Genomic DNA, 25,138 nt, shown 5'->3' on the forward strand with positions numbered 1-25,138 from the left:
GGGTGAGTGAGTGAGCTCTGAAGAGCAGGGGTGCTTGAAATTTAAATCCTACAGGTGCGCCCTTGTTAAAAAGAATCTAATCAGAAAATGACCTTTGCATGTATGGCGCTAGAGAGAGAAGGGGCATATGATAGGAAGGAATCAATGATAATACATCAAGGGTATTATCAAAGTACAAAAGTGAAACATTGTTCAAAGAAAGATTAGTGCTAGAACAAGAGGTCATGGTCTGAAGCTGGAGGCTCGGGGTAAATATGCTGTAATTACTTCTTGAAAGTGGGGTAAATTCATGGAATAGCCACCTAGCAGACGTTGTGGAGTCCAATATTGTTGTAACGAGTGCTCACCACAAACAGGACCGGACCGCAGGGCTGAGGTGGGGATGTTACAATATTCCGACCAACAACCGCGCAAGCGCGTCCGGATTGCAGAGTTGTAGTAGTGTAGCTGGGTCAGGGTAGGAGACGTCAGAATAGTCATAATACTCGCCGTGGTCTGGGATTCGAGATGTTGGATGGTCGTAGTGCGTAGTTGGGGTTGTCCAGGAGTAGAGAGGTCAGAATGGTTGTTGTGCGTAGCCGAGGTCCAGGGGTCAGAGAAGGTAGAGGTCCGGGTACGAGCTGAGGTCAAAAAAGGTACAAGAGATCAAAGCAGAATGCACAGAGCAACAGCAGGGCAGCAGGATGCTTGAGGCAAGCACTAGTACATAAACACAAGTTGATGCTCAGCCAATTTGGCTTAGGGCTGGCTGTGCATATAAGGAGCAGGGAGCCAATGGGAAGGCTCCTCCAAGCTGCGAGTCATGCATAATTATAGGTAGGCTGTGTACGGATAGGCAGGGGCTGAGTGTATCACAGCTGTGGAATAATTGGCAGCATTAACCCCTCGAGTGACCCTGGTATTGTGGCACCGACGTGAAGGGGAACAGTGACGTACACAGTTGCGTCACGCGGAGCCTAGATCCAGTCCTGGTAGGAGTACTGTGGCGCTTGTGCACCGCGCACGCACGAGGGGTGTCACCCAACGAGTCACTGGGGCAGGACCGAGGTCCAATCCTCACAATTGTAAAGGAATTCAAAGCCGTGTTTGGGATAGACAGAAGGCCAATATAAATATGAAAGAGGTCAGGCCTTTTTAAATGTGAGGTGCCACAAGAGGTAGGAAAGAAGGCAGACTAAGTGAGAACAGTGGTTCTCTGCTGACAATTTCTACATTTCTTCAGAAAATTGGTTCCAAATATATTAACTATTCCTCTTCCTTAACAATACTGATCACTTCTCGATGCATGCAGTATGTCTATTACTTTTTAACATCCCTTCAACCAATGGCTTGGTGAAGTGCTGTACACATTTCATGTTTTGCCACCTTCCATTTTAAAACATAGAAATGGAAGCCATTTTCCATGCCACTGTAGTTTAAACAAGGACTTTACACGTGCACATTATGAGGCAGAATCTGATCTGTTCTTATTTCTCCATCTCCTATCCGAAATGGCATTGCTTAGTGATATAGGAAGATGTAGATTTGCAAAACCATCACGGACTATCCCCTGAATCCACATCTGTCTGATCAACATGGGTTAAAGCTATCACACTACCCACAGGAATCGGTGTTTTTAACCGTTTGGGGTCTTCCAGGATTGTGATTGCTTGGGAGTAGCAAACACGTGGACAACCTATCTCAGTGACCTGAACAGAAGTGGAGGGGGATCCACATACATGCTACAACCACGTTCACCGCTTCTGTGGCAAGATGAACCCGCTCTCCCCCTAGAAAACGAGCATTTATAGCATGATGTACCTGGCATGTCGAACATTTACCTGTAGATTCGAAAACTTCTCTAATCAAGAGATTAGAGGTAGATTGTAAAAACCTTCCAATTAATTTGGTTGCCATAGAAATATAGTTTTAAATACTGTATGTATAGTTGTACAGTAAGACTAATGATTGTTTTTATTTTACTTTGGTCCTGGGAGCAGCTTTCCTTTAAATCACTGAAAAAACAAATGCATAACCTTAAAGCAGCATTTTTTTCTATCTTACCTGACTCTCTCGGTCCCTATTAGCTGACCATCTCTTCCAGAGCAGCAAGTGTATGTCGTTTTTTTTTTTTTTCAACATACGGATCGAGTGTGATCGAGCCCTGACCCTGCAACTATTTTGTGTCCACTGCAAGTATACGCTGGGAGGACAAAAAGGATCAGATCCAGGGAACCTTCTGGTTTAGGGGAGATCATAGATAGCACACTGTGCCCGGGTTGACCTGCTTATCCCTGGCTATGTAACTGGGGTGTCCTCAGGCATATAACCAAGTGTCACATAGGGGAAGGCCAGGGGAGGCATTATGAGGGGTCCTGGGGTAGGGTTAGAATTTGGACACTGCGTTAATGGTATATTATGGTTCAAGTAAGCTCCTAAAAATTAATCTGCAGATATTTATTTCCCACACCTAGCTTCACGCTTATATTTTAGATTGAATAATATTTTCGTTGCGTGTGTATACCAAGAGATTTACAATAAGGTTATTGTCTAATTGTTTTTCTGGCAAAATACTTCTATATACAGCCTTTATACAAATGTCCCCATTTATGTAAAATAATAGCTGAAAAGCATATGCCTTTGTAGGACTCCTGCTCAGTTACACAAGACAGATTGACAGTGTTGCAGGAACTAACATTTTGCACTATGACCTCTTTAGTGAGGTAGAACTATGTACAGTACCTACATAAAGAAAAGGAAATGTCACCTTCCTATTACACACAGAATATATACATTTCTATTAAGTATTTTATGGCTGTAATAGCAATGTAATTTAAGAAAACAAAAAAAGAGAACATAATGAATTATATGCTTTTTTTTCAGCTTTTGCTTTTATTTCTAACAAATTAGCAAGGTTTTGACATACAGTAGTATATAAAGCATTTTGATAGGAAACCAATAAATAGATTAGACCGTTGAGGCCACAAATGGCCATGTAGAAACAACAAAAAGAAAGCATTTTTCTTTTGTAAATGTAATATGCTGTCAGTAAAAAAATGCGAATTGAAACGATTTGAAGTGATTTTACCCAGCACTCAAATGAAAAAAATAAAGTACAAATGTTATAAAGAAATGTTACTGTGATATTGCCACAATATGTATAGATAATCGCAAAGGTCAGAAATATACGTACAACTGTGAGTAACAGCAAATGGAGTGGGAGAACACCGGGTGAGGGAAGGGAATTAGGAAAAGAAAAGAGGGAGGGATCAAGACAAATAAGGGGGGCAACATTTCGGGGCGGGATGTCCCTTCTTTTGGCCCGTTCCCCAAGATCACAGTGATCAAGGGTACTTCCCTTAAGTCTTATATGGACGGTAACGCCCAACACACTGAACTAAAAAGAAAAATACACACTATGGCAACCTATAAGATAATCTAGTGATCCAAGAGTGGTCACTAGTAAATGTATGCCCAAACGAGGCTAGCGGCAATTAGACCAACCAACTGTAGTGTATATCTCAAGGATAACCGATAATTAGCAGAGACAATCTCAAGCACCAATGCTATATAAGTAATGCAGGGGTTAATAACAAAACTGCTACAGGCAATATCGTAGAATTATGCTGCAGCCACGCTAGCGCTGAGTGTGCGGCGCTTGCAGAGTTTAGTTTGTGCAATTTAAATTGTCCCGTCCCTGCTCACGCGGGCACGCACGCTCTCCCAAGCTTGGCGGTTGGGGAGACCAAAAAAAAGTGAGTTTGAAGCGCGCTCAACAAGCTCCTTCGTGCGCTTGCAAAATAGCCAGGACACCCGGCGCTCATGCTTGGAGAGCTGGTGACGTCACCGCTCTCAAGCATGAGCGCGGTCAGCGCCAGTGGGGCCGCAGCCTTGAGTCAGATAGGCATAAGGTATAACCAGCACTGAGAGGCTCAAAAGGGCGTTCGTGCACCCAGTAGGAGAAACGTCTCGGGACGCAGCACTCAATACGCTGCAGGTCACCTGCAGTTCAGTGTGTTGGGCGTTACCGTCCATATAGGACTTAAGGGAACTACCCTTGATCACTGTGATCTTGGGAAACATGCCAGAAGAAGGGGCTATAACATTTGTCATTTACTTGATTTTTTGAATTTGAGTGCGCCCCCCCCCATTTCTTGTTCTATATTAAATCAATAGTTTTTTTCCCCTTCTTCTTGAATTGTATACAGATTGTAACCGTTGTACTGTATAAGCTGCAATAGAAAATGTGCACATACAGTGACCAAGTCAAATGTAGACTTGTTGCTTAGATTAATCTAACGCCTATTGCATATACTGAATATTGAAGATTAAGAGTACATGAATGACTAGTAAAACAGCATAATATTTTTTCCTTTCAGCTTTTTTCGGTTAGTTTTTTTAGTCATTAGTTGAGAGGGGTTACAAGGTCAGTCAGGCCTGGCAACAAATCTATTTCCATTCACGGTCAGTGCTCATGTCAGAATACCTATGTACATTACATACAAAAACATTCTCTAAACAATTGTGTCACTGTCAGTACAGCGCAATGAAAATTAACTCACTTACTTTGATAACCAAACATTACGTTCCAAAATAGTCATTTTGAATAAACTGTATGGATTAAGTCTGAACTTTTACCTTATTTGCACGAGGTGCTACAATGCTTTTTGGACTCGATGTTACATTTTTATTATACAGTGTGTGAGTCAGAGTGTTTACTTTATGCATTAGGGCTTTTTTTATTATTATTATTATTCTTCAACTACTGATGGTGCTTGCATGGATGAACTAGAGAAACCCATGTAAGACAGCTATGTATGCCCTGACTAGTGGCACACAATACATCTTCAAAACAACCCTCCTAACAGAAACAGTTACTGTATCTATCGCACATTAAAAACAACCTTAACCCCACTCACTAATAATGGCATCGTTCTTTCACTGGGAATGTTCAAACAATTCAGAGGCTGCCTTTGGTAATGCCAGGAAATAGAACACAGTGGTGTAATATGTGGGGCTTTACAAAGAGCTTTGTATCTTCTGAAGGTAGGCCAAGACATTCTGAACAGCAGAAACTGGACTTAATTTTACAGGGATATTTTAAGATATACAGTACTCTGTGTTCCATGTATATTCTGGTGTTTCCCACAAAAGTAGATGCTTAGGTGCAAGGGCAGGCTTGTTGGCAGTGTTCAGTGCCCTTATAACATAGGAATGACCAGCAGCAGCATACGCTGCCCTTGTGCCCTGTTCTTAGATCAGCATGGCAGCTGGTTGAGCCTACTACTTGCTATTTACACACCTAATTGGAGGCCCAGGGAACATTTTAGCAATGAATTGGTTATCCAAGACCAACAACCTAACCACTACACCTCATCCATATATTTTCAGTATCAAAGAGGCAGCCATAGCAACAAGCACCAGCAGAGCAGGAAAAAACAACTTGTTCACATTACAGACCTCCAAAAGAACTGAGTCTTTGTTCGGGTGGGGTCTTGAATAGACCTGCTGGTCTTTACATAATCAGAGTAGTGGATACACCTGGAGGAAGTCTGACTCATGTGATTATAAATCCTGCCCTGTTGCAGATATTGTAGCACTTTTAAAAAAGGAAAATGAAATCCATGTGTGGTTGGAAGTGTTAACCTTTTTCTCATCATACCTTGTTCATGAACAATTTCCCAGATTCTTCTGGCTTCAGGTATGGCAAGGGCTGGAAAATCAATAGTTCTTATTGGCTGTATAATTCATTTACAGGATTATCCTGTTCTCTGTTTTACTAACCAGGCTATCCTTATTGATCTGTGTCCCCTAATGAGGTGTCAGCCCAGAAAAAAAAAACTGTTCTAAACAAAGGATGAGATGTGTTCCTCTCCTAGTTAATGCCTGCTGTCCCCCTATAATGTCTGTATGCTGCTATCATGTCCTGCATTCATTTATATGCTTCTCTCTTTGCTTCAGGCACTGGTAATGGAATAGAAAGACCTTTTTGCCCAAGTATCTTTAACCCTTACAACACACCCTTACTTTGTGACATGCTTTGTTAATTAGGATTGCGATAAATCAAGATTTAGATAAGGATCAGTTTATATAGCCTATTTCAGACACTTGACGATGTTACAGAATCTTGTTTTAAGCTAGTCGCACAATGAAAGATGCTTGCTGTAACAAACACCCTCCATTCACCACTAGCATGTGTAATATTTTGTTTGCTTCGGTTTGCAAATGCCTTGTTTTTCAATGCCTGAATTAAAGTCTGATATTTTGATTCAGGTGCAGATACGAGGCGGATGCCTTTAAAACACACATTTTGGGGAGGGGGTTAAATGCTCAATTGGGGGGGGGGAGCTGCTAGGGTGTTAAGAAACCATAGGCCTTTTGATGTCTTGAGGTAAATGTTTAGATGTATTGTCATACAATTGCAAGTGAATAGGATAAATGTGTAGTATAATGAACTTGGTGTATTTGTTTAGCTTTTTCTTGTTGACATGCACTTTGGGCCTTAACAGCACTTTGACTAGACCAGTGTTTTTCAACAGGGGTTCCTAGGAACCCTTGGGTTACCCAAGCATCCTTTAAAAGGTTTCCTGCAATTTTCAGGTCCCTTAAATTGTACCAAATATAGAAGAATTCAAAATGCATCTGATCTCAGACACTATTAGAGAGGGCTGGGGTTCCTTGCAATGCATCTGATCTCAGAAGCGCTATTAGAGAGGGTTGGGGTTCCTTACAATGCATGTGATCTCGGACGCGCTATTAGAGAGGGTTGGGGTTCCTTACAATGCATGTGATCTCAGATGCGCTATTGGAGACGGTTGGGGTTCTTCAGAATTTCACAATATAATTGTAGGGTTCCTTATCCAAAAAAGGTTAAACACTGGATTAGACACGGAGTTGGAAACGCAACTAGTCTTCCAGCCTCTGAATGCTGTGCCTAAGATAAACCATTACCTTTCTGCAGAGCAGCTGCTGCTGCATACTTTGCTGATAGGCTCAGCTTTTCTTTCCTTTCTGTTGTCATGGAGCTGTGTAGATTTGCTTACTTGACCTGCGAGCACAAGGAGTTATTAAAGTCCCTGTCTCCATGGCTACACCAGCATAAAAAACGCATCACTCCGTAGAGGGAACAATAGATATTCAGAGCATCTCTGCAATCAAGGTCTTGCTGCCTGCAGCATACTTCGTTTAAACTGCGTAAATCCTGGAAAAAGAGCCGAGGTCGAGAGGGCGTATCTCTTAAATCTAAAACATTTTTTTTATTTTAAACAGTCATTTATAAACCATAACACCTTTTAATCATGTCTGCAAAAAAAATGTATATAAGGAAACGGCACACAAGATAGACATACAAGCGAGTAACTGCATTGCTGCGTTATATTGTGCATCGTGGGTTGTTTTTAATCTTATTAAGCAAGCGATATGCAGTATTTAGCAACCACCCCTTATGGTGAATGAAGAGCCGGAAAATGCAGGCTGTGTACTGTTATTGTGCTGTTACTATTGAACGTTCTGGTCAGAGTAAGGCCTCGGACATGGTGCCGGAGACCGTGCGTCCGCACGCTCAGTGAACCGACTGCCTATAGGCAGTGTTCGCATCCATGCGGCGTGCGGGAGGGGGCGCGGGTTGCACAAGAAATCAGTTCAAACTGATTTCTTGGCGCGACAGGACAGTCACGTGAGCGGTTTGCCCAATGAGGGCAAACCAGCTGCCTGACTATTGAGAGGGGACGTGTCATTGGTTGGATCGTGTGTGTGTGTGTGTCCCCTCGCCACCTCTCTCTGCTTCTCTTCTCCCCTCCCCCCCCTTCCACCTCTCCGCTAAATGTGGTGGCGATCTGGGGGGCGCCCCCATGATTGTCTCTCGCTGTAATTAGCTCAGTGTTTATTCTGAGTTCCATGTTCTGTTTGCTCCTCCCAGACAAGTCCACGGAGCCGAAAGTGACAGCACATATTAACACACACACTCTCTCTCCCCCATTGGTCAGAGCAGGGTCATGTGACCCTGCTCCAAAGACAAATCCACTTGTCGCACCAAGCTTGGGAGAGCGTACATGGGCGCACAGTGAGCGTGGACGGAAGGGTAAAGATTTTAATAGGTAAGCGCACTCAGCGCCAGCATTGACTCAGCCTTAGGAGCACCCATACTAGTATGAGAACATTCTGTATGTTGGGTAAATCAAGAATGTAAAAATGAGTAGTATTGCAGTTATATTAGGTTTGTATATCTGAATTGGTTGTGTGTTTTTTAATGTGCCAAAGTCTGTTTTTGAACACCAGTCTATAATGTATGTGGCTGTAGGAAAAATTATCTCCCAAACGTCTGTTGGCAGCTATTACCTTTTCAGTCTTTTACATGGGAATAAAATGCTAACTGCAACAAAATATCAGCAAAACCCATCTTAATAATTGCACGAATTTTAAGATTGCATACCTGCATTTTTTTGCATTTTTTTTTTTGTATAAATTTTCACACTGCAAAGCGCTTCTTATAGTCTCGGCTGTTGACGTTCTCACTTTCTCCTTTTCCGATACTGAACCTGCTACCTTCTGACTCGCTGTTTAAAGTAACATAGAGGTACATCTGCTTTTGGCTGGTGGCTATTGAGTTGCATATAATTGCAGTGTTTATCACAGGATTGTTATCTGCAAACGGGATAATCTGAACATGAGTAAGTGACTACTGTATAATCCGAACAATGTGCTCTTACTTTTAAAGTCCTTATATCTGACTCTTGGTTAACCTGACTAGTAATCGCTGTTTCATGGATAAATCTCTGCTATATATTGTAGTCCCTCAGGTAGCACAGTTGTGTTTGTGTAATTTGATATGGCCTGTGCCATTGAGTGTTTTTGGTTTTAAAAATTGGATCAGCAATACAATATACAGAATTGTGTTTTTACAAAGTTAAAAGGCGAAGAATTATATAGTCATCCTCCCCATGCTGGATTGGGCCAGACATTTGATCTAGACATCTGCAGCCATATAATAGCATGTTCTTATATAGCGCTGCTAGTTTTACGTAGTGCTTTACAGAGACCTTTTGCAGGCACAGGTCCCTGCCCTGTGGAGTTTACCATCTGTTTTTGGTGCCTGAGGCACAGGGAGATAAAGTGACTTGCCCAAGGTCACAAGGAGCCGACACCAGGAATTGAAATAGGGGCCCCCGTTTCACTCCAGTGTCACTACTCTATACACAGGTTATAAAGTGTTAAACATTTGAGGAGCATATTTTGTATGTATTTTAAGAACTTGGAACCGCATGTTGGCACTATAATAGTCTTTAGGTTCGAAGACAAGCAATTGGGTCTCTATTAATAACAATTCTGGTTTTAGGGGTGGTGTTAAACCGAACCTGGCAATCCATTTTTCTCTTTGCGTGTTTTAGGAAGTGAAGCTGATTTCAGTTCATCAAGCAGTACGGGCAGTATTTCCGCTCCAGAAGTCCATATGTCTGCTGCATCTGGAGGCAAAAAGGCTTCATTTTCACGCAAGTATGTACATTGGTGATCCTGTGAATATGTGGTACTGGTTGCCAGGGACAAGTGCAGCCAGTACTGGCCTAATGCAATGTACCTGCCGTTGAAATGGATTATCTTGGAAGAAAAGTTAGCAAACTTCTATCTGAGTCCACATCAACCAAAGAGAAGTTCGCACACAGGTCAAGCTTATAGATGGCTACCCAACAAAAACATTAAAAAAAGAAGTAGGGCTCATGCAATAGGTTTGACATATACATAACACTTTAATCTTTTATTATAACCTAGTAAAATCTAGGTATCTTGATGCCTTATACTAGCTACCCCTGACGTGTTGCAAACCGACCCTTCCTCAGAGGAGAAAAGGGCTCTGCTTCTATTTTCCCTTTATGTTTATATTTAAGATCTGCAAATCCAGACCTGGTTTATTTCCTTAGTAATTATTTCGATATGGTGGTCACACAAACTGCATATCATCTTTCACTAAAGGTACACTGATTCATTCATGTTAATGACTCTTGTAATGGAACATTTGGACATATTGGTCCCATAAAGAGTAGGATACTTTGTAGGTTGTGGAACATTGTTTTAATGGACCAACAAATCAATCGTACAAGGTTTCCTTGTGAATAATGTAGACCGCACTCGGTCTCTTCACTTGGTCATTGTTTTAGAAAGGGGCAAGCCAAGAATGAATACTTCATGGAGCAAATCCTTACACAAGTTCTGAGATTTCGCGGTCCGCAATATTTGCACTAGCAGTGATGAGGATTAAAGACGGCTTCTAAAATTTACATTAAAGAATAAAAATGGTTATTGACATGGGGCTCTCAAAATGACGCTTAACATTGAGTAATACTTTCATTTAGGGTCAGTGGAATCGGCGGCTATTTTTAGAGGGTCTCAATAGTGTTCCTTTATTTTCTAAATATATATTATTTGTGGTGGATGAAAGTCTCTAATCCTACTAAATAAATGCTTTATAGGACATAACCTTTGTTTGCAGGTGGATCAAGACCCTATATAGTTCAGATATTGGATTCTATTTTAACATTGTTGTTTTCCCACTTCTCTTCACTAGGCGTCACATCCCAAATGTTTAAAATGTAGACGCTAATCCTACTCTTTCACAATAGCACCTATGATTTCCCCTGTAGTGTGCATTTCGGGTATACATATGCTTGCTTCCTCAAACATTGCTTTCACATCTGAAATAGGGACTTCTGAGGCCTGTAAAACTCATGCACAACCATTTTCCTGTTCCTTAACAGTGCAAACCCCCAAAAAAGGTAAACAATATATATATATATTTTTTTTTTTAAATCTCTGTGGTATTTGATCAAGAGGCCAAAATCATGACTTCCCAGAGAGGAAATGGCAGCATTATATAAAAATAAACTATCAGCAGGTATCTTTGCACTGGTAAAACAAAATACAAATAGTCTTGATAAGATCAATATTAATAGCTATAGATAGGAACCTCGCTCAAAACCCCTTGTTGGTTAGGGCGTGCTGCCTAGGGAGTGGATCATGAACAGATGACGAGTGTATCTAGAGAGGTACACAAAAAGAATCCCTTTGTAGGCGCCTACAAAGGGATTCTTTTTGTGTACCTCTCTAGATACACTCGTCATCTGTTTAAGATCAATATTAATCATCACAAATTGCACTTTTTTAATGAATTAAGAACCTGCTCTATCGGCAGGTTCTTAAGCAGCAAAAAGGGCACTCGCGATAAAGGCAGAATAAAACGTGTTGGGTGCTCACCAGAGGTTGCTTGATGCATGAAGAAATACTGCACTCCCATGGTCTTGTTAGAAGTAGACCTTTTTTTATTTTATAGGATCAACATTTTGATCAACATGCAGGACCGGATTGGAAAACCACGGGGCCTAGTGCAAACTGAGTGCGGGGCCTCTTGCGCTTCCAGGACCAGCAGTTGCAGCGCTGGAGGGAGCCTACCTAAGGGTGTACTGATATGAAAACTGGGCCCCACCGTACGTTGGGCACAGTCTGTGTGATCGCCGCCTGGGTGGGCATCCCATCATTGCCACTGCACCTGCTCCACAGGTGTAGTCCTGGGGAAGAGCGCAGGGCCCGGTGCAGTGGCACCGATGGCTCCGTCATGAAGCCGGCCCTGCCTACATGGATCTTGTAGATGACAGACATGTTGATCCTATAAAATAAAAATGTCAACTTCTGACAAGACTGTGCAAGTGCTGCATTTTCTAATGTATCAACCTGCATCTTTCAGCAGGTTTACATAAAACACATGTAGCCATATTCAAGGCTGCGTGGAAGGAATACAAGCCGCACTGCGCCCAGACTGAAATTCTGTACTGATGGAGAAGCAGGCAGTGCTTTTACTCTGCAGCATTGAAAGGGTTAACAAGCCTTCTTTCTCATCGATCCAAAAGCAGATTTGCCTTTGCACTACTAGTATAAATACAGGCTCATCATTCAAATTGCTGCTTGGAAATATTATTTGATTCTTTTTAGGCCTATTAACTTTTATTGGACAATAATACATTTCTAAGTTGTTACATGAGATCCCAAGAGCACCAGAGGCCCACTCTTCAGAGGTATAATAAGTATTTATTTCTCTCCTCCTGTTTTGGAAGGCTTCTCTACAGACCAGAGCCTCAGAAACGGGCAGCCAGGATTTCATCTGAGAGGTGAATGCATGTATACCTCTGGAGTGTAATTCATTGTGAATCCCTTTTTATTTTATTTTTTAAGGTGTTGTGAAGTTCTTAGTGTATATTCACATTCAGGTGAATGAATAAAGTGGTTCAAGAGCTCCTGGATAAGTCAACATTTTGCATTTGTATTCATTCACAGCTGTACCTGTTCAGGTTCAAATCATCTTTTTATATACATTTAACACTTAATTGAAGATTGGATGTTAAGCCAGTGATTTTATTCTGTCTGGCGCTGTAGAATGAGCTGATATATTTGTCCCCTAGCTCGTTTGTATAATGGCATTACTCCAGAAAGGAATACAATGTGAACATTTGTATGTTCACTGCACATTTTGTAAACTTACTTTTAGGTGAGCCAAGCCAATTTTTAACCTGCAAGTCATAACCTATATATGTAGCTTGAAAATGTTATATTAATCATCATTTTCAAGCTCTTTGGCACAGTAGTATATTTTACCATGAGTAACGCGGTTGTTGGGATTTCTAATAAGGATTTTCTCACTGATCATGAAGACCCTTCATTATTCTTCCTGTATTCACATTACTTGGAAGTGAACATCACAAATAGATGTAATGCTGTTTACGTTTAAAAAAAAAAAAATCCGGACAATAAAAATTGGATCAAGCATCTTGGTATCCTGAGGAGATATAAGAGGCACTTGTCTGGCATTCAGGGCTATATTTACCTAGTGGCGCCAAGTCATAAGACACTTTAAGACCCGTAGTGCACCTTCACTTGAAGACACCTTACGGCGACTATCTGAGTACCACTTAGGAAAGCGTGTCTGTTTATATGCATGCAACATTAACTTTTTTTTTTCCCCTCCCACTCTACTGTGACTACCAGCTTTGTTTGGGATTGTCTGTCTTCCACTGTGGCATCTTTATTGGTTTTCATTCATACTGTATGTGACAGTAGGCATTAAAATTGATATCACAGCAGTTTAACACGATTGGTCCATGGATTCCTGATGTACTTAAAGCCAATCGCTTATTTTGAAATAAATGTAGGTTTGCCTGGAATCCAATTGCATTAGTAAGAAATTTGCCTTTCTTTGTTTTTGTTTGGCGCTTTCCTGACAGTCGTGCCTCTCACGGAAGGAGTAATGCTTGTTCATCCAGCAAGCCTGGAAACAGTCCTCCGGTTTCACGTGAAAAGGAAATTTTTTCCGTGATGTGTAGAAATCAGCTAAGCCCTATTGATGTCCATGATGCCTATGGAGTTTCTTCTGCCAGTAGTAGTAACTCCAGCTCCTACAAGGGAAGTGATACAAGTCCAACATTAAGGTAAATGATTCACTGTTTTATTTTGCAGTTAACACTTACCCCAGCCTACATTTTTGCTAGATCTTGTAACCATTATTTAACCTGTGGTTTTGGGAGGGGGTGATTGGGAAGCATGGGGAACAAACACTGTTGAATGTTTAATGTAGCACTGAGAATGTACACTATGTAATCAAATGTTGTGTTTTTTTTTGTTACCGAGGCACATTGAGAGACTTGCCACATCCATTAGTCTTCCGTGCCGCAGTATCGCAGGATTAACGCTGTGGTGGAGTCCCATTCGGACGCATGGACTCTGAGCTCCATCACTGCAGCGCTGCCCCCGGTGCCACAGACTTTTTTTGTCTGCGGTGCAGAGGACAGGAAGTCGTGCTATATCTGTAGGTGACTTGGAAAGTGGACTCTGATTTTAATCACATTCACCTACTTTAAAGGCTGTGTTTTTTACCTTGATGCTTTTCCTTCAGCACATGTGGCGACTAAAGCTTTGGCGCAAGAAGCTTGAATTTGCATTAATTATTTTACCGGCTTCAATTTAAAGTTGTTTGCTCATCAAATCTTTATCTGTAATATTATTTTAAAGACGAACCTTCCATTAACATCCACATTTGATAAAGATACCAGAAAGGGGCAAACATGTTTTCTATAATTGAAGGTAGTGAGAATGAAACCTTTTTGTGACAATAAAAAAAATGGGTAATTGTATTGGAGTGCCTGTCTACATTTACTGAAACACATACCATAAAAGTAAGGTATAAGTGATAATGGTGAACTCTTGGTTTAAAAAGATTTCAAGCTTTCAGGACCACTGTAAGCCTTCTCCTAGCTCACTTCCTTCCTTTCCAACTGCTCTCAGTGTTTTCTTCTCTTGTTTCCTCCTCTTAACACCCTCTTTCTGTTTGCGTCCCACAAGTTTCTGTTCTTGGCCCTCTTCTCACTCTACACCTTCTTTTCTTGGTGAAAAAATACAATCTTTTGGCTTTCTGTGTTATGCTGATGACACCCAAATCGATCTCTCCACCGCTCTCCTGTACCCAACTGTGTCTCTGCAACCTCTTCCTGGATGCCTCCCCACTACCTGAAGCTAAACCTGTCCAAAACAGAATTAATATTCTTCCCCCCCCCCCCCCTTCCACTGCTACACCAACACGCTCTCTCACTGTCAACACCACAATCTCCTCAAGCCCGCTGTCTAGGTGGGTCATCTGTGACTCTGCTCTCCTTCAGTCCTCAAATTCAGTCCCTCACGATAATACTGTAAGCCTGAAAAAGAATTTAGTAGTCCTGAAAACTTGCATTTTTTTCTTAACCACTAGTTAGATTAAAAAAAAAAAAGCTTTAACTTCTCCCATACTTTTGTTTTGTCTATTCTGTAGGTGAACACGGTACTATCCATCTGTATAACACCTAGATGTTATGGGTTGAGGGTGCATTTAGATATTACTTTGAGTGCATTGAAAATTAATCATTAAACTCTCCCAGCCCCAACAAAACAGGGGTCCCATTCATAGCCATTATGGGAGATCTGTTTCTAATCAGTAGTAAACTTTAATCAATGGCTTAGTGGCCTCTAATAATATGATGACTTCATATTAAGTGCTTGTCTCCACGTACCAATGTCCAGACTTTTTTTCGTTTTTTCGATTTTGACAGTCATACTTGGATGTAGCAGACTTCATTGTTCGCCCTGAAAACAAAACATACTCCACGATAACGCAGAATAGCAGTGCTTCCATAGGATTACATGTTCGTTTTGGTGCAGAGTATCACCAAAAGGGAACAATTAAACCCGGCACATCCATGTGCTGTATATGTCTATAACTGGCTTTTAATGTAAATGTTCAGAAAATGTTTTGTTTCAATTGTTTATCCTGTTAAAAAATGTTTAAATACTGTACACACGTTTAAAAACGAACTAAACTTGTATTACTTGGTGGAAGCTGTTGAATTGTGCTTCAACATATTACGGCAGTACAAAATGGCTGCAACTGGCACTCAACTTTGTGATTCAAAGATAAAGGCTCTGGTGCAGGCACAGGCGAGCTGAGGATTCGTGGCCACATCAAAATACTCAAAGCAGAAAGTCCTGTGCAAAGTTGCCGACAGGGGTTTCCCAAAGCATTGTCCCTATAACCATCACTCTGCATCAAATAAATCTATGTATGATTGAGCCAAGCTGTGTATGGAGGATTTCATCTGAAGTGCGACAGGAGTAGCTGTTTTTCTTTAAAATATTACACCAGTCCTCAAGAAATGGGCCCATTAAGTTGGCCCTATTTAATATACTGGAGTTCAGTACTTAGTTTGAGAACACTGCTTCACAATATATTTAAATGTGGGACCCCAGAGTTGTTGGTTTGTTGCTCCCAGCAGTGCTGCAATCAGATTCTAAAATACGCCGTAATTAAAAGTAAAAACTGTTATAGGTTTGGGCCTCCAAAAGAGCCACCATCTTGTAATATTTGTAGAACGTTTATCTTGTTAGAGAGCTACTTACTACAGATGTAGCAGATGTTATTGGTCCCACTGGTGCGTTGTATCATGTTCCACAACGTGCTAGCGGGAGCAGACACCATTGTGTCTCCATTAGCCGCGTGTGAAAAAGGGATGGGACAACTCTTTATTTCACACACTAGCGCGTGCGTTCAATATAGTCTGCCAAATCTGTATATTCGTTCTGAACGGTTTGCATTCCTTTTCCATAGACGCACCCTGCGATACACATCTTGTGGTGATAACCATGGTATAAAGCCACCATCCCCTGAACAGTATTTGACTCCACTGCAGCAGAAGGAAGTCTCTATACGGCACTTGAAGTCAAAATTGAAGGAATCCCAGCACACTCTTGAAGATAGGTATGTTTATTTTAATATGTCCATATATATTTTTACTTCACTTTAAAATATCCTAAATCTTAATCAACAACTGCTACAGACAATTATGTCCATAATTACTCTACTTTTTTTTTTTTAACACCGATTGGGGCTTTCAACCTCTTGCATTGGAGCACATTTTGTGCCTTTCGGTAGAAGGTTGGGAGATTGTACATAGACTTTTCTGTAGTACTCATGTACTTTTGAGCAGCCCGATATGTTTCCTTTTTAACGGGCAAGGTGACGCCTTGACATATTTACTCCAACCCTTGTAGGCCGTGCTTATAGTTTCGGCGACGTCGCATCAAAACAAATGTATTGACGCCGTCGCGTGCGCTTATAGTAGGAGCGGCGGTCGCTGGAAGTCAATTTGATTATTTTCAGCGCCCGCAGCATGACGTCACCTGGACTATGAGCGCGGCCTTAATTGTCTGACAGGGTGAAATCAAATAGTTACGCATTTTCTAGGAAGCCACTTGTTTATATTTGATTCCATATGTTTAGCCCTTTGAGGGCCATGACACGAGTACCACAACAGCTCCAGCACATGGCAGTCATGTAATCTCTCCTTGCCACTGATGCAAATAGGTGTTTCCTCTTCTGTGCCTCATCTGTTCAGATCGCATTTGGCGCTCCACAGGAAAGTTTCAAAAATCCCTTTATGTAGCTACTACATCAGGGGGGTCCCCTGGAGTGCCAGACTTCATGACGTGGTAGCTTTTATTGGACCCTCGGAGTTAAGGAAGTTGTGGTCATTGGCAAAAATTAGACTTCTACTTCAAACCAATAAATACCATATGAGTGGTGCACATTGACTGAATAATTTCACTCCATTTCCTCTATTCAATATTCTGTGAAGCAGGTTCCCAGGCTAACTAATATTTTGGTTCAATTGACCAGAGCAGAACTCTGTTCAAGCATTAGGAAAAATATACTGAATAGGGACCAATGATGGGACTATGCTTTCCTTATCTCTCACAACTGCCCTAATATCAAAAACTTTGTATTGAAGCTAGTTGATTTTTGGGTGTAACAAAGTACCTGTGTTTTTTGATTGCAGGGAAGTGGAAATACAAGACCTTAAATCTCAGCTGGCTCGAATGAGGGAAGACTGGATTGAAGAAGAGTGTCACCGCGTTGAAGCACAACTGGCTCTGAAAGAGGCTAGGAAGGAAATAAAGCAGCTGAAGCAGTTTATCGATACCATGAAAATTAGCTTGGCTGAGAAAGATAAAGGGATTCAGAAATATTTTGTAGATATAAATACGCAAAACAGGAAACTGGAGACACTGCTACGCACCATGGAGTTGGCCCAGGATGGGTCTTTTGGGGGGGATGAACCATGTCTCGATTATATTTGTAGCTCACCTGGTGCTTCACTAACTGAAAGTGGAATTTATGAGAAATTGTCAGAAGGGCTTCTAATGGAGGACCAAGCAGCAGAGGAAATGGCAGACTGTGATCTCATTCACGGTGACCTTGCAAACAGAGATGACTTGTATGATGACGTAATGATGGAAACCACAAGTGAGCCTAATAGTTTAGCTATTCTGCATTCTATGGCATTACATTCCAGTATTGACACAACTACGTTTGAGAAGGTTCATGAGAACAAAGCAAAGTCTAAACAGGTTCAAAATTCAGTATTGATGGAGCAAGCAATTCAAACAGATGTTGTTCCTTACAGTCCTGATTTTGAAAATATCATACTCAAGATTTTTAAGTCCCATTACGAGAGTTCAGTTGGTGGGTCATCTGTGCTATGTGGTCTCCATGTTAAATGTTTTACTGGTTCAACATTAATAGATTTAACACCAAATGATCCTAACTCGGCCATTCTTTTATCCCCTGATTCTCTGTATAATAAAATTCTTCCCAGTGCCAATTCAAATCGTGCCATGAAAGAACTGGACTTCGGAGAACCTACATCGGAACTGTTATGTAAAGAGATTTCACAGGCATGTGTGACAAAGAACCACTGGAGCAACAGTTTTCTGACTGATCTTTTGGCTGTAGCTTTACCAGTTATTCCTACAGTCATGTGGGCGTTCAGTACCCAGAGAGGAGACGTTACCCCGGTCTATACCATTAGCAGTATGATGCGTGGTTGCTGCATGATGGCTTTACATTCTCTCAGGAGCACATCCTCCATTCCAAACATTTAGACCAAAGATAGCTGGCACAAAGTTCCCTTCCAAATGTTTAACACAAGTAGCTACTTATAGCACTTATCGGCTTGTGTAAATTTAAGTTTGTCACTACTGCACCTAAATATTTTATTTGCACTTTTTTTCCACCCAGCTCACTTTTAACCTCTCTAGGTTTAAAAAGAATAAAAACAAATTGATAGCTTGTTTCACACCCCCCCCCTAAAGATTGCACTAAAGTTTACAAAATAATATCTCAAATGCTATCATCCTAATGTGTATATTGAGGTTCTAATTCTTGCACTTCTACATTACTAATTGTTTCTAATGCAGCACGCCTGCTCTTGATGGCCTAGTTTTGCTTAGCCATGCTTAACGTGTGATTGTCTTTGCACTTGTTCGATAGCACTGGGGATATTTATTGACACCTAAATGCTCTTGCTAGATGAAGCCTATATTTGTCTTGTGCATTAATTATTTAATGTCCATGGTATTACACTTAAACTACTCCTGACAATGTTTGTGCAATTCACTATTTCAATAGGTCGTTTCTGCTGCAGGTATGCTTGGCTACATGTGAAGTGTTTGTTGTTGCATATGTTAAAAGTATGTTTTATTGGCAATTGTATGATAGAGCATGTTTGTATTGCGATTGTATTTATATAAGTTATTGCAATTTGTTTACAACATAAAATAGCATGGTGAAATGTATCTATAAAACTAAATGTTTAAAGCGTATAACAAATAAAAGTCTAAGCGGTTAATTTACTGTATGGATTTCAATTTTTATTTTTAAAAAAAAAAACCCCCACAGATTTAATCAAAAAGTTTAACACCGGTTCCCGTGCACCTGAATCAAATCTTTCAATCAAATATCACACAGTGGTTAGGATGCCAACTTTCAGTTCTGGGCATTGAAATCTGCATTCATTTAAAATAGAAGTGTCCCTTAAACTTGCATTGCAACTTGGGCTAAAGCCAACCTAAAAGCGGCTATTCTGCACTCTTCTGTGCTCTGTCATTGACCTGTACTGTGTGTCAGATTTTATTTATTTTCATTCCAACAATACCCTTGTTTTATTATATTTATTATTTCTAAACACGAAAGGGTTTGTTTTGCTCTGGCATTGAAGCAGTCTTACACATGGAATAAAATTATCAAAAGAAGTGTAACATTTACTTCAACTGTCTCATTGATGATCCCTCAGTCTCCTAGGCATCTTGCCTTCTCGCTGTAAACTCCTTTGGCCTCCACCAATAGACCAATTCCAACTACCACAAGGAGAGGGATTACTTAGGGAACAGTTTTTAGTAAAGACATGGTCTATCTGATTTCTCTACCTCACCTCCCCCCCATTCTGCTCTCTGACCACCTATTATTCACCACCACCACCACTCATTCCTCCCATCCTCCTCCTAGCTGTTGTACTCACTACTCTCAGTACCTTTGCTCCATTGACCTCTGCTCTGACATCTACCCTAAACTAAGCTCTCTTGCCTTTCTGTGAAACTGACAATCTTGTTATCTTACCATTCTATTCTCTTGATCTATATGCCCATTCTAGGCTCTAGCACACACATCCCTCTAACCGACAGCCTTGGCTAGAGTCCCAAACACGCTCCCTTCGCACTTGTACTCGCAGCTATGGAAGAAATCTCACACGCTGGCTTTTTTTTTTTTTTTCCCTCTCCCTTTGCTATACATTCCAGTTAACTCTGCTCTCTCTAAGGCAAAACAACACTACTCACTCAACACTCTCAAATCCAATGCACGCCGTCTTTTGTCTGTATTTGACTCCCTCCACAGACCTTGCACTTCCCATCCTTCCTTCGTCTCAAGCCTTTGCCAACAACTTTCAAAAGCGAGGTGGATGCTATCCACAAGGAGATTCCGGCTGTCCCTGTCTACTTCTAGCTAATACTCCTTTCGCTCGACTCATTTTCTCTGGTTAGAGTTGGCAGTTTCTATGCTGATCTTCTCGCCTCCCTGTACCACATGCCCTCTCAATCCTATCCCCTCACACCTAATCAGAATTATTACTCCTGTTTTAGTCCCCACTGACCCACATCTTAAACTGTCCCTATCTTCTGTCACTTTCCCCTCTTCCTTTACGCATGCAGTGGTCACACCTATTCTCAAACAACCTAGACCATATGTGCCTTACTAACCCTCCTTCGGTTTCCCACCTAATTGCTAGAACATCTCGTGTTCCCCCGTATGATCAACTTTCTTGATTCCCATGGCTGTCTGGACCCCTTACAATCTGGCTTTTGTACTGTGCTTACTAAAGTAGCCAATGATCTACATGAAGCAAAATCCCAAGGTCCCTGTACCCTACTAATCCTAGCCTTCATGGCTGCTGCTTTTGATACTGTCAATCACTTTGTATTCTAAACTCTCTTGGTATCTGCAACAAACTTCTGTCCTGGTTCTCGTCATACTGTGCCCATCGCTTTTCCTCTTTGTTGCCAACATATCTTCATGTTCTGTTGATCTGTCTGGTGTACCTACGGGCTCTATTCTGGGATCTCTTCTTTTCTCTCTACACACCATCCCTTGGTGACCTCATCAACTCTTTTGACCTTTGGTATTATCGCTATGCAGATGATGCACAGAAACTTAATGAGTAAAACCTGAGGTCCTCATATTTCCCTAATATCCCATTCTCCATCACAGTAAACTGTACTACCATTATCCTGTCACAAACACGTTGCCTAGGAGTAATATTTGACTCTGTCCTTTCCTTCTCCATTCCTATTCATGATATGGCAATATTACAGAGGAAGAAGCGACAACTTTTAGCCAAGATCCGCCCTTTTCTGTCAATACACTGCTAAAACTCTAATACATGCCTCCCCCTCCCCCCCCTATCTTAAAGACAAACATTAGAACTCACCTCTTAAATTAGGCATTTCAATGGCCTGGACTCTTGGCTACTATCCCACACCCACAATTGCTCCATCAACCATTGTGGCCAAGCACTGTCATTCATCTACTGCACTTATTCCCTCACCTGCTTTCTCTGTAAGTCTCCCAACATTCTATTTAGATTGTAAGCTCTCTGGGGAAGGAATTTCCTTTCCTATTGTCTGACATTTTTTCACTTATTGTATTACAATTCCCTGTATATGTTTCTTGCCCCCCCCCCCTCCTCCTCGCTCAATAAAGCACTGATTACAATCACAAAAGTCTGATTGGGATGTTTCAGTAGGAACATAATTGCCCAACTCTTCTGATGAACTAAGGGAAGAAAGATATGAGCTTTGCAGCAGGAGATATAGCTAATCTGGGGAAAGCTGTTAAGGAGATCAAAAATATTAAGGCGTCCCTGGGAAAGCAAGACCGTATGTTTTATCGAGTCCCACAGAAAACCAAGGGCCCTACGTGCTCATGTCACAGACAAAAAGGTGATTCATGCGGAATGACCACACCCAGACAAAGTATCTTTGTCCAGACGTTTCAATTTAAAATATCTTTGACCCAGGAGTCAGAGGCTTGGGATAGCCTGCCGAAAGTGGATATCAGTAGCAAGATTCTTCAGAGGTTCCACCATCCTACTACACGATGGTTCAAGTATTCGGGATCCAAAAGACAAGAGTGGAGTCTGCTTTAAGGAGTCTTTTTATAACAGCAGGTGCTCTATTTAAGCCCAATATTGTATCGGCATGCGTTACTAGATTCTTAAGAGCCTGATTAGCTCAGGTCCAGGGAGGTTTGATGGCAAAGATCTTCAGGGTAGGTAAGTGGTGTTTATGGTGCATCACCATAGATAGCTCATTATTATACTGATAATTGCATATACCATAATGGATCCAGGTTCAGGGACATAGAGTATAATCCATAACATAACAAAGATCTTCAGGGAACAGATACTCATTGTTTCGCCTAGGTATTTATGCCCACCGGGCATTGTATTTGGAGACCTGGTTTGCAGATGTCTCCAAAAATCAGTGTTGCTTCATGCCTTTCGCAGGCAAGTTATTTGATGCAGAACACGAATAATTAGGGTATAAGCTGTCGGATGAAAAGGCAAGAGCTTTGCTCGAAGACTGAATAGAACCATGCATATTTTTATTTTATTTTCGAACTGCAAAGCCCCTGCAGAAGCAACACAGGTTCAGCAAGAAATCCGAGAGGTTTTTCATCTGTCAGGTCCAGATTGAGAGTAAGGCTGAGGCCCCGCTGCACACGGCCGCCTTGCTTGCCGGCGGCGCGTGCAAGTCACTGCACCGCGATCTGCGGTCTGCATCTGACTTTTTCAGCGCGGGGGGCGCAGCCATAACGGGGTAATGTCCCTCTCCAGGCTGTGCGGTCCCGCGGATGTCACAGCCCCCTCCCCCCCTCCGTCTCTGCAGCTCCCCATAAACCATAGCCGGGGAGAGACAGTGAGCGGATCTGTGCCCTGTCACCCCCTCAGCAAACACAGGGAAAGGGTAGCCGCCTCCCTCCCGTAGCCACCTCCCTCCCGTAGCTACCTCCCTCCCCTCCTCATAGGCTGACTGCCGCACCACGTGATGCATCTGTCTGTTCTCTGTGCCCTTGGGCAAATGACTTTTTCCTAGTCATCCCATGGCAATGGCCACCAATGGTTGAAGTCCCACCCTTCAGCTGAAATACTGTAGGACAGAAAGACTTCTACAGTACCTGTTGGAGGACCTATAAATGGTCACAACCCTCCTTTCCAGGTAGTCTTTTCTTCCTCTGTCCTACTAGCTGAGGTAGAGTATATTTCCTTTCTCCTAAAGTTTTTGGAGCTTACCTGACTGCCTTGGCAGTCGATCCCACAGGAGGTCTCAGTCTCTCTCTGCTCTGCTGAGGACCTGATTTCGCAATCTGCTGGTGGTGTCAGTCGGGGGAAATCTGGAACAGGTTATACTGCAAAACCCAAAACAGGCAGCAGTGAAATGAGGAAGAAACCAGTCCCGCACGAGGTATAACATGCAGTGTCTCCCCTCACCATGAATTTGATCTGCAGCTGGCCGCTCAAGCTCACCTACATGGGAGGGGAAGCGCTCGGCATGTGCTTAAAATTCCAAAACGCTTGAAAACAAAACGTTTGAAGTTTGTGATTATGACATCACGGTATCCACCAGGAAGTATGTCAGACAGCATGGTGCATTGCAGTAAATGCTTACAAAAGTCTGTTAATACCGTCACAAATATTAACATTTGCAAGGCCTTGTTTCTCTCCAAAGATCAAGCGAAAAGATCTAAGAGAAAGGATCAGAGCAATCAGAAATAATGAATGTCTACAATGCATGACGCTTACAGTAAAATTCAGCCATCCAGGTCGTAAAATGGGCAAGATGGCACATAAGGATGTTCCAAGTCGATTTTATCAATCAATGTAAAAGTCAGCAAAGAGATCCTCTTCAACTAATATGGATCCCAGAAAAAATAAAGGTTTCCCTACAATGGTGGGAACAAGACAACAATCTGAAACAAGAATGTTCGTTACAAAATCAAGAGTAGGTCACGATCACGATCGACACAAGTGGTACAGGTTGTGGAGCCCTGCAGGGCATAAAAATAACTCAAGGAAAATGGCAAACCGTGTCATAGTGCTCCAGCCAACAACTTGGAGATAAAAGCCATAATGCAGGTAATTAGTTCTTCGCTCAAGATCTAAAAAGGTGACAAGTCTGCTGATTCGGTCAGACAATTGAACAGCAGCCACATACATACAGTAGGTCTATATAAAAAAGCAAGGTGGAACAAGTCGATTGTTCTTCTTGAACAATCTCTTCCCATTTTCAACTGGGCCAAACGTCACTTACAAGATATGAGGAGAGAAAAGAGTAAATAAATATGCAGGTCCACGCGTATTTTGATTTATATTGCATTTTGTCCAAAGGTAGAAATGAAAAATTACAAACTGTTTTGCATAGAACAATGAAAAAAACAAAATAAATGGACATATTATTGTGAGATAATGTAGGTTTACCCTTTTCCTAATACTGATCAATAATTTTTCCTATGTTAGTGTATGGGATGATAAATTAAATATCCCAGTGGGTTTTACTTTGTGGTATTGTTTGTTTGTGGGAACTAAGCTTTCTTAATGCTGCATAGGGGGCTGAGTGAGTAACGGCACTGACGCTGGAAACAATGGCAGTTTTCTTGGGCAAGTTACTTTATCTTCCTGTGCCTCAGACACCAAAAATAGATTGTAGCTCTACGGAGCAGGGACTTATGCCTGCAAATATTCTATGTACAGCACTGCGTATACTGTCTGTGCCATAATAGAGAAAAAAAAATTATAGGCCTATGGAATACCAAGAGGCACCAGCGCTGCCTATTTCCATACTGAAGTGTGTGGTGCGTATACATATACACATACACATCTGCAATTCCTGTTGAGACAGAGTAAATGTGCTTAAGAACTCTTCCTGTTGGCATGGTCTGTCCAGGGAAATGGCAAAGTCATGTTACAGAATGAAGGAACGTCTACTACGTGATATGTCTCTTACTGATATCACAGGATATTGAAATTCATGATCAGGGAAACCAGACTGCTCCCTGCTGATCTGTATAAGGCATGTCATCAGAAGAAAAGATTTATGCAACATTACATTTTCATGGTCAACAGCGACGTCTACAGGTGTTTATTTGCCTGCTTACGTCGCTTAAGAAAACATTGACCTGATTGGCTGGGACTGTTCTTTAGGTGTGGGG

The 25,138-nt window shown here is 41.6% G+C and overlaps 1 protein-coding gene across 5 annotated transcripts in view; it reads left to right on the top strand.

Annotated features, from left to right (window-relative positions):
• Nucleotides 1–19,226, top strand: part of SYBU (syntabulin) — a 34,125-nt gene extending 14,899 nt beyond the window's left edge. For 4 of the 5 annotated variants that reach the window (XM_075582416.1, XM_075582418.1, XM_075582419.1 and 1 more), the window contains 5 exons: nt 9,366–9,471; nt 12,078–12,131; nt 13,242–13,445; nt 16,148–16,297; nt 17,376–19,226. In XM_075582416.1, the coding sequence (XP_075438531.1) occupies nt 9,366–9,471; nt 12,078–12,131; nt 13,242–13,445; nt 16,148–16,297; nt 17,376–18,480 (1,619 nt within the window). In that variant the 3' untranslated portion in view covers nt 18,481–19,226. The remainder of the gene's footprint in view (nt 1–9,365; nt 9,472–12,077; nt 12,132–13,241; nt 13,446–16,147; nt 16,298–17,375) is intronic. The other variant, XM_075582420.1, reaches the window with a different exon arrangement.
• Nucleotides 19,227–25,138: the final 5,912 nt, after the last annotated feature.

Source organism: Ascaphus truei, chromosome 2 (genome assembly GCF_040206685.1).
Source record: "Ascaphus truei isolate aAscTru1 chromosome 2, aAscTru1.hap1, whole genome shotgun sequence".
Classification (NCBI taxonomy): Eukaryota; Metazoa; Chordata; class Amphibia; order Anura; family Ascaphidae; genus Ascaphus; species Ascaphus truei.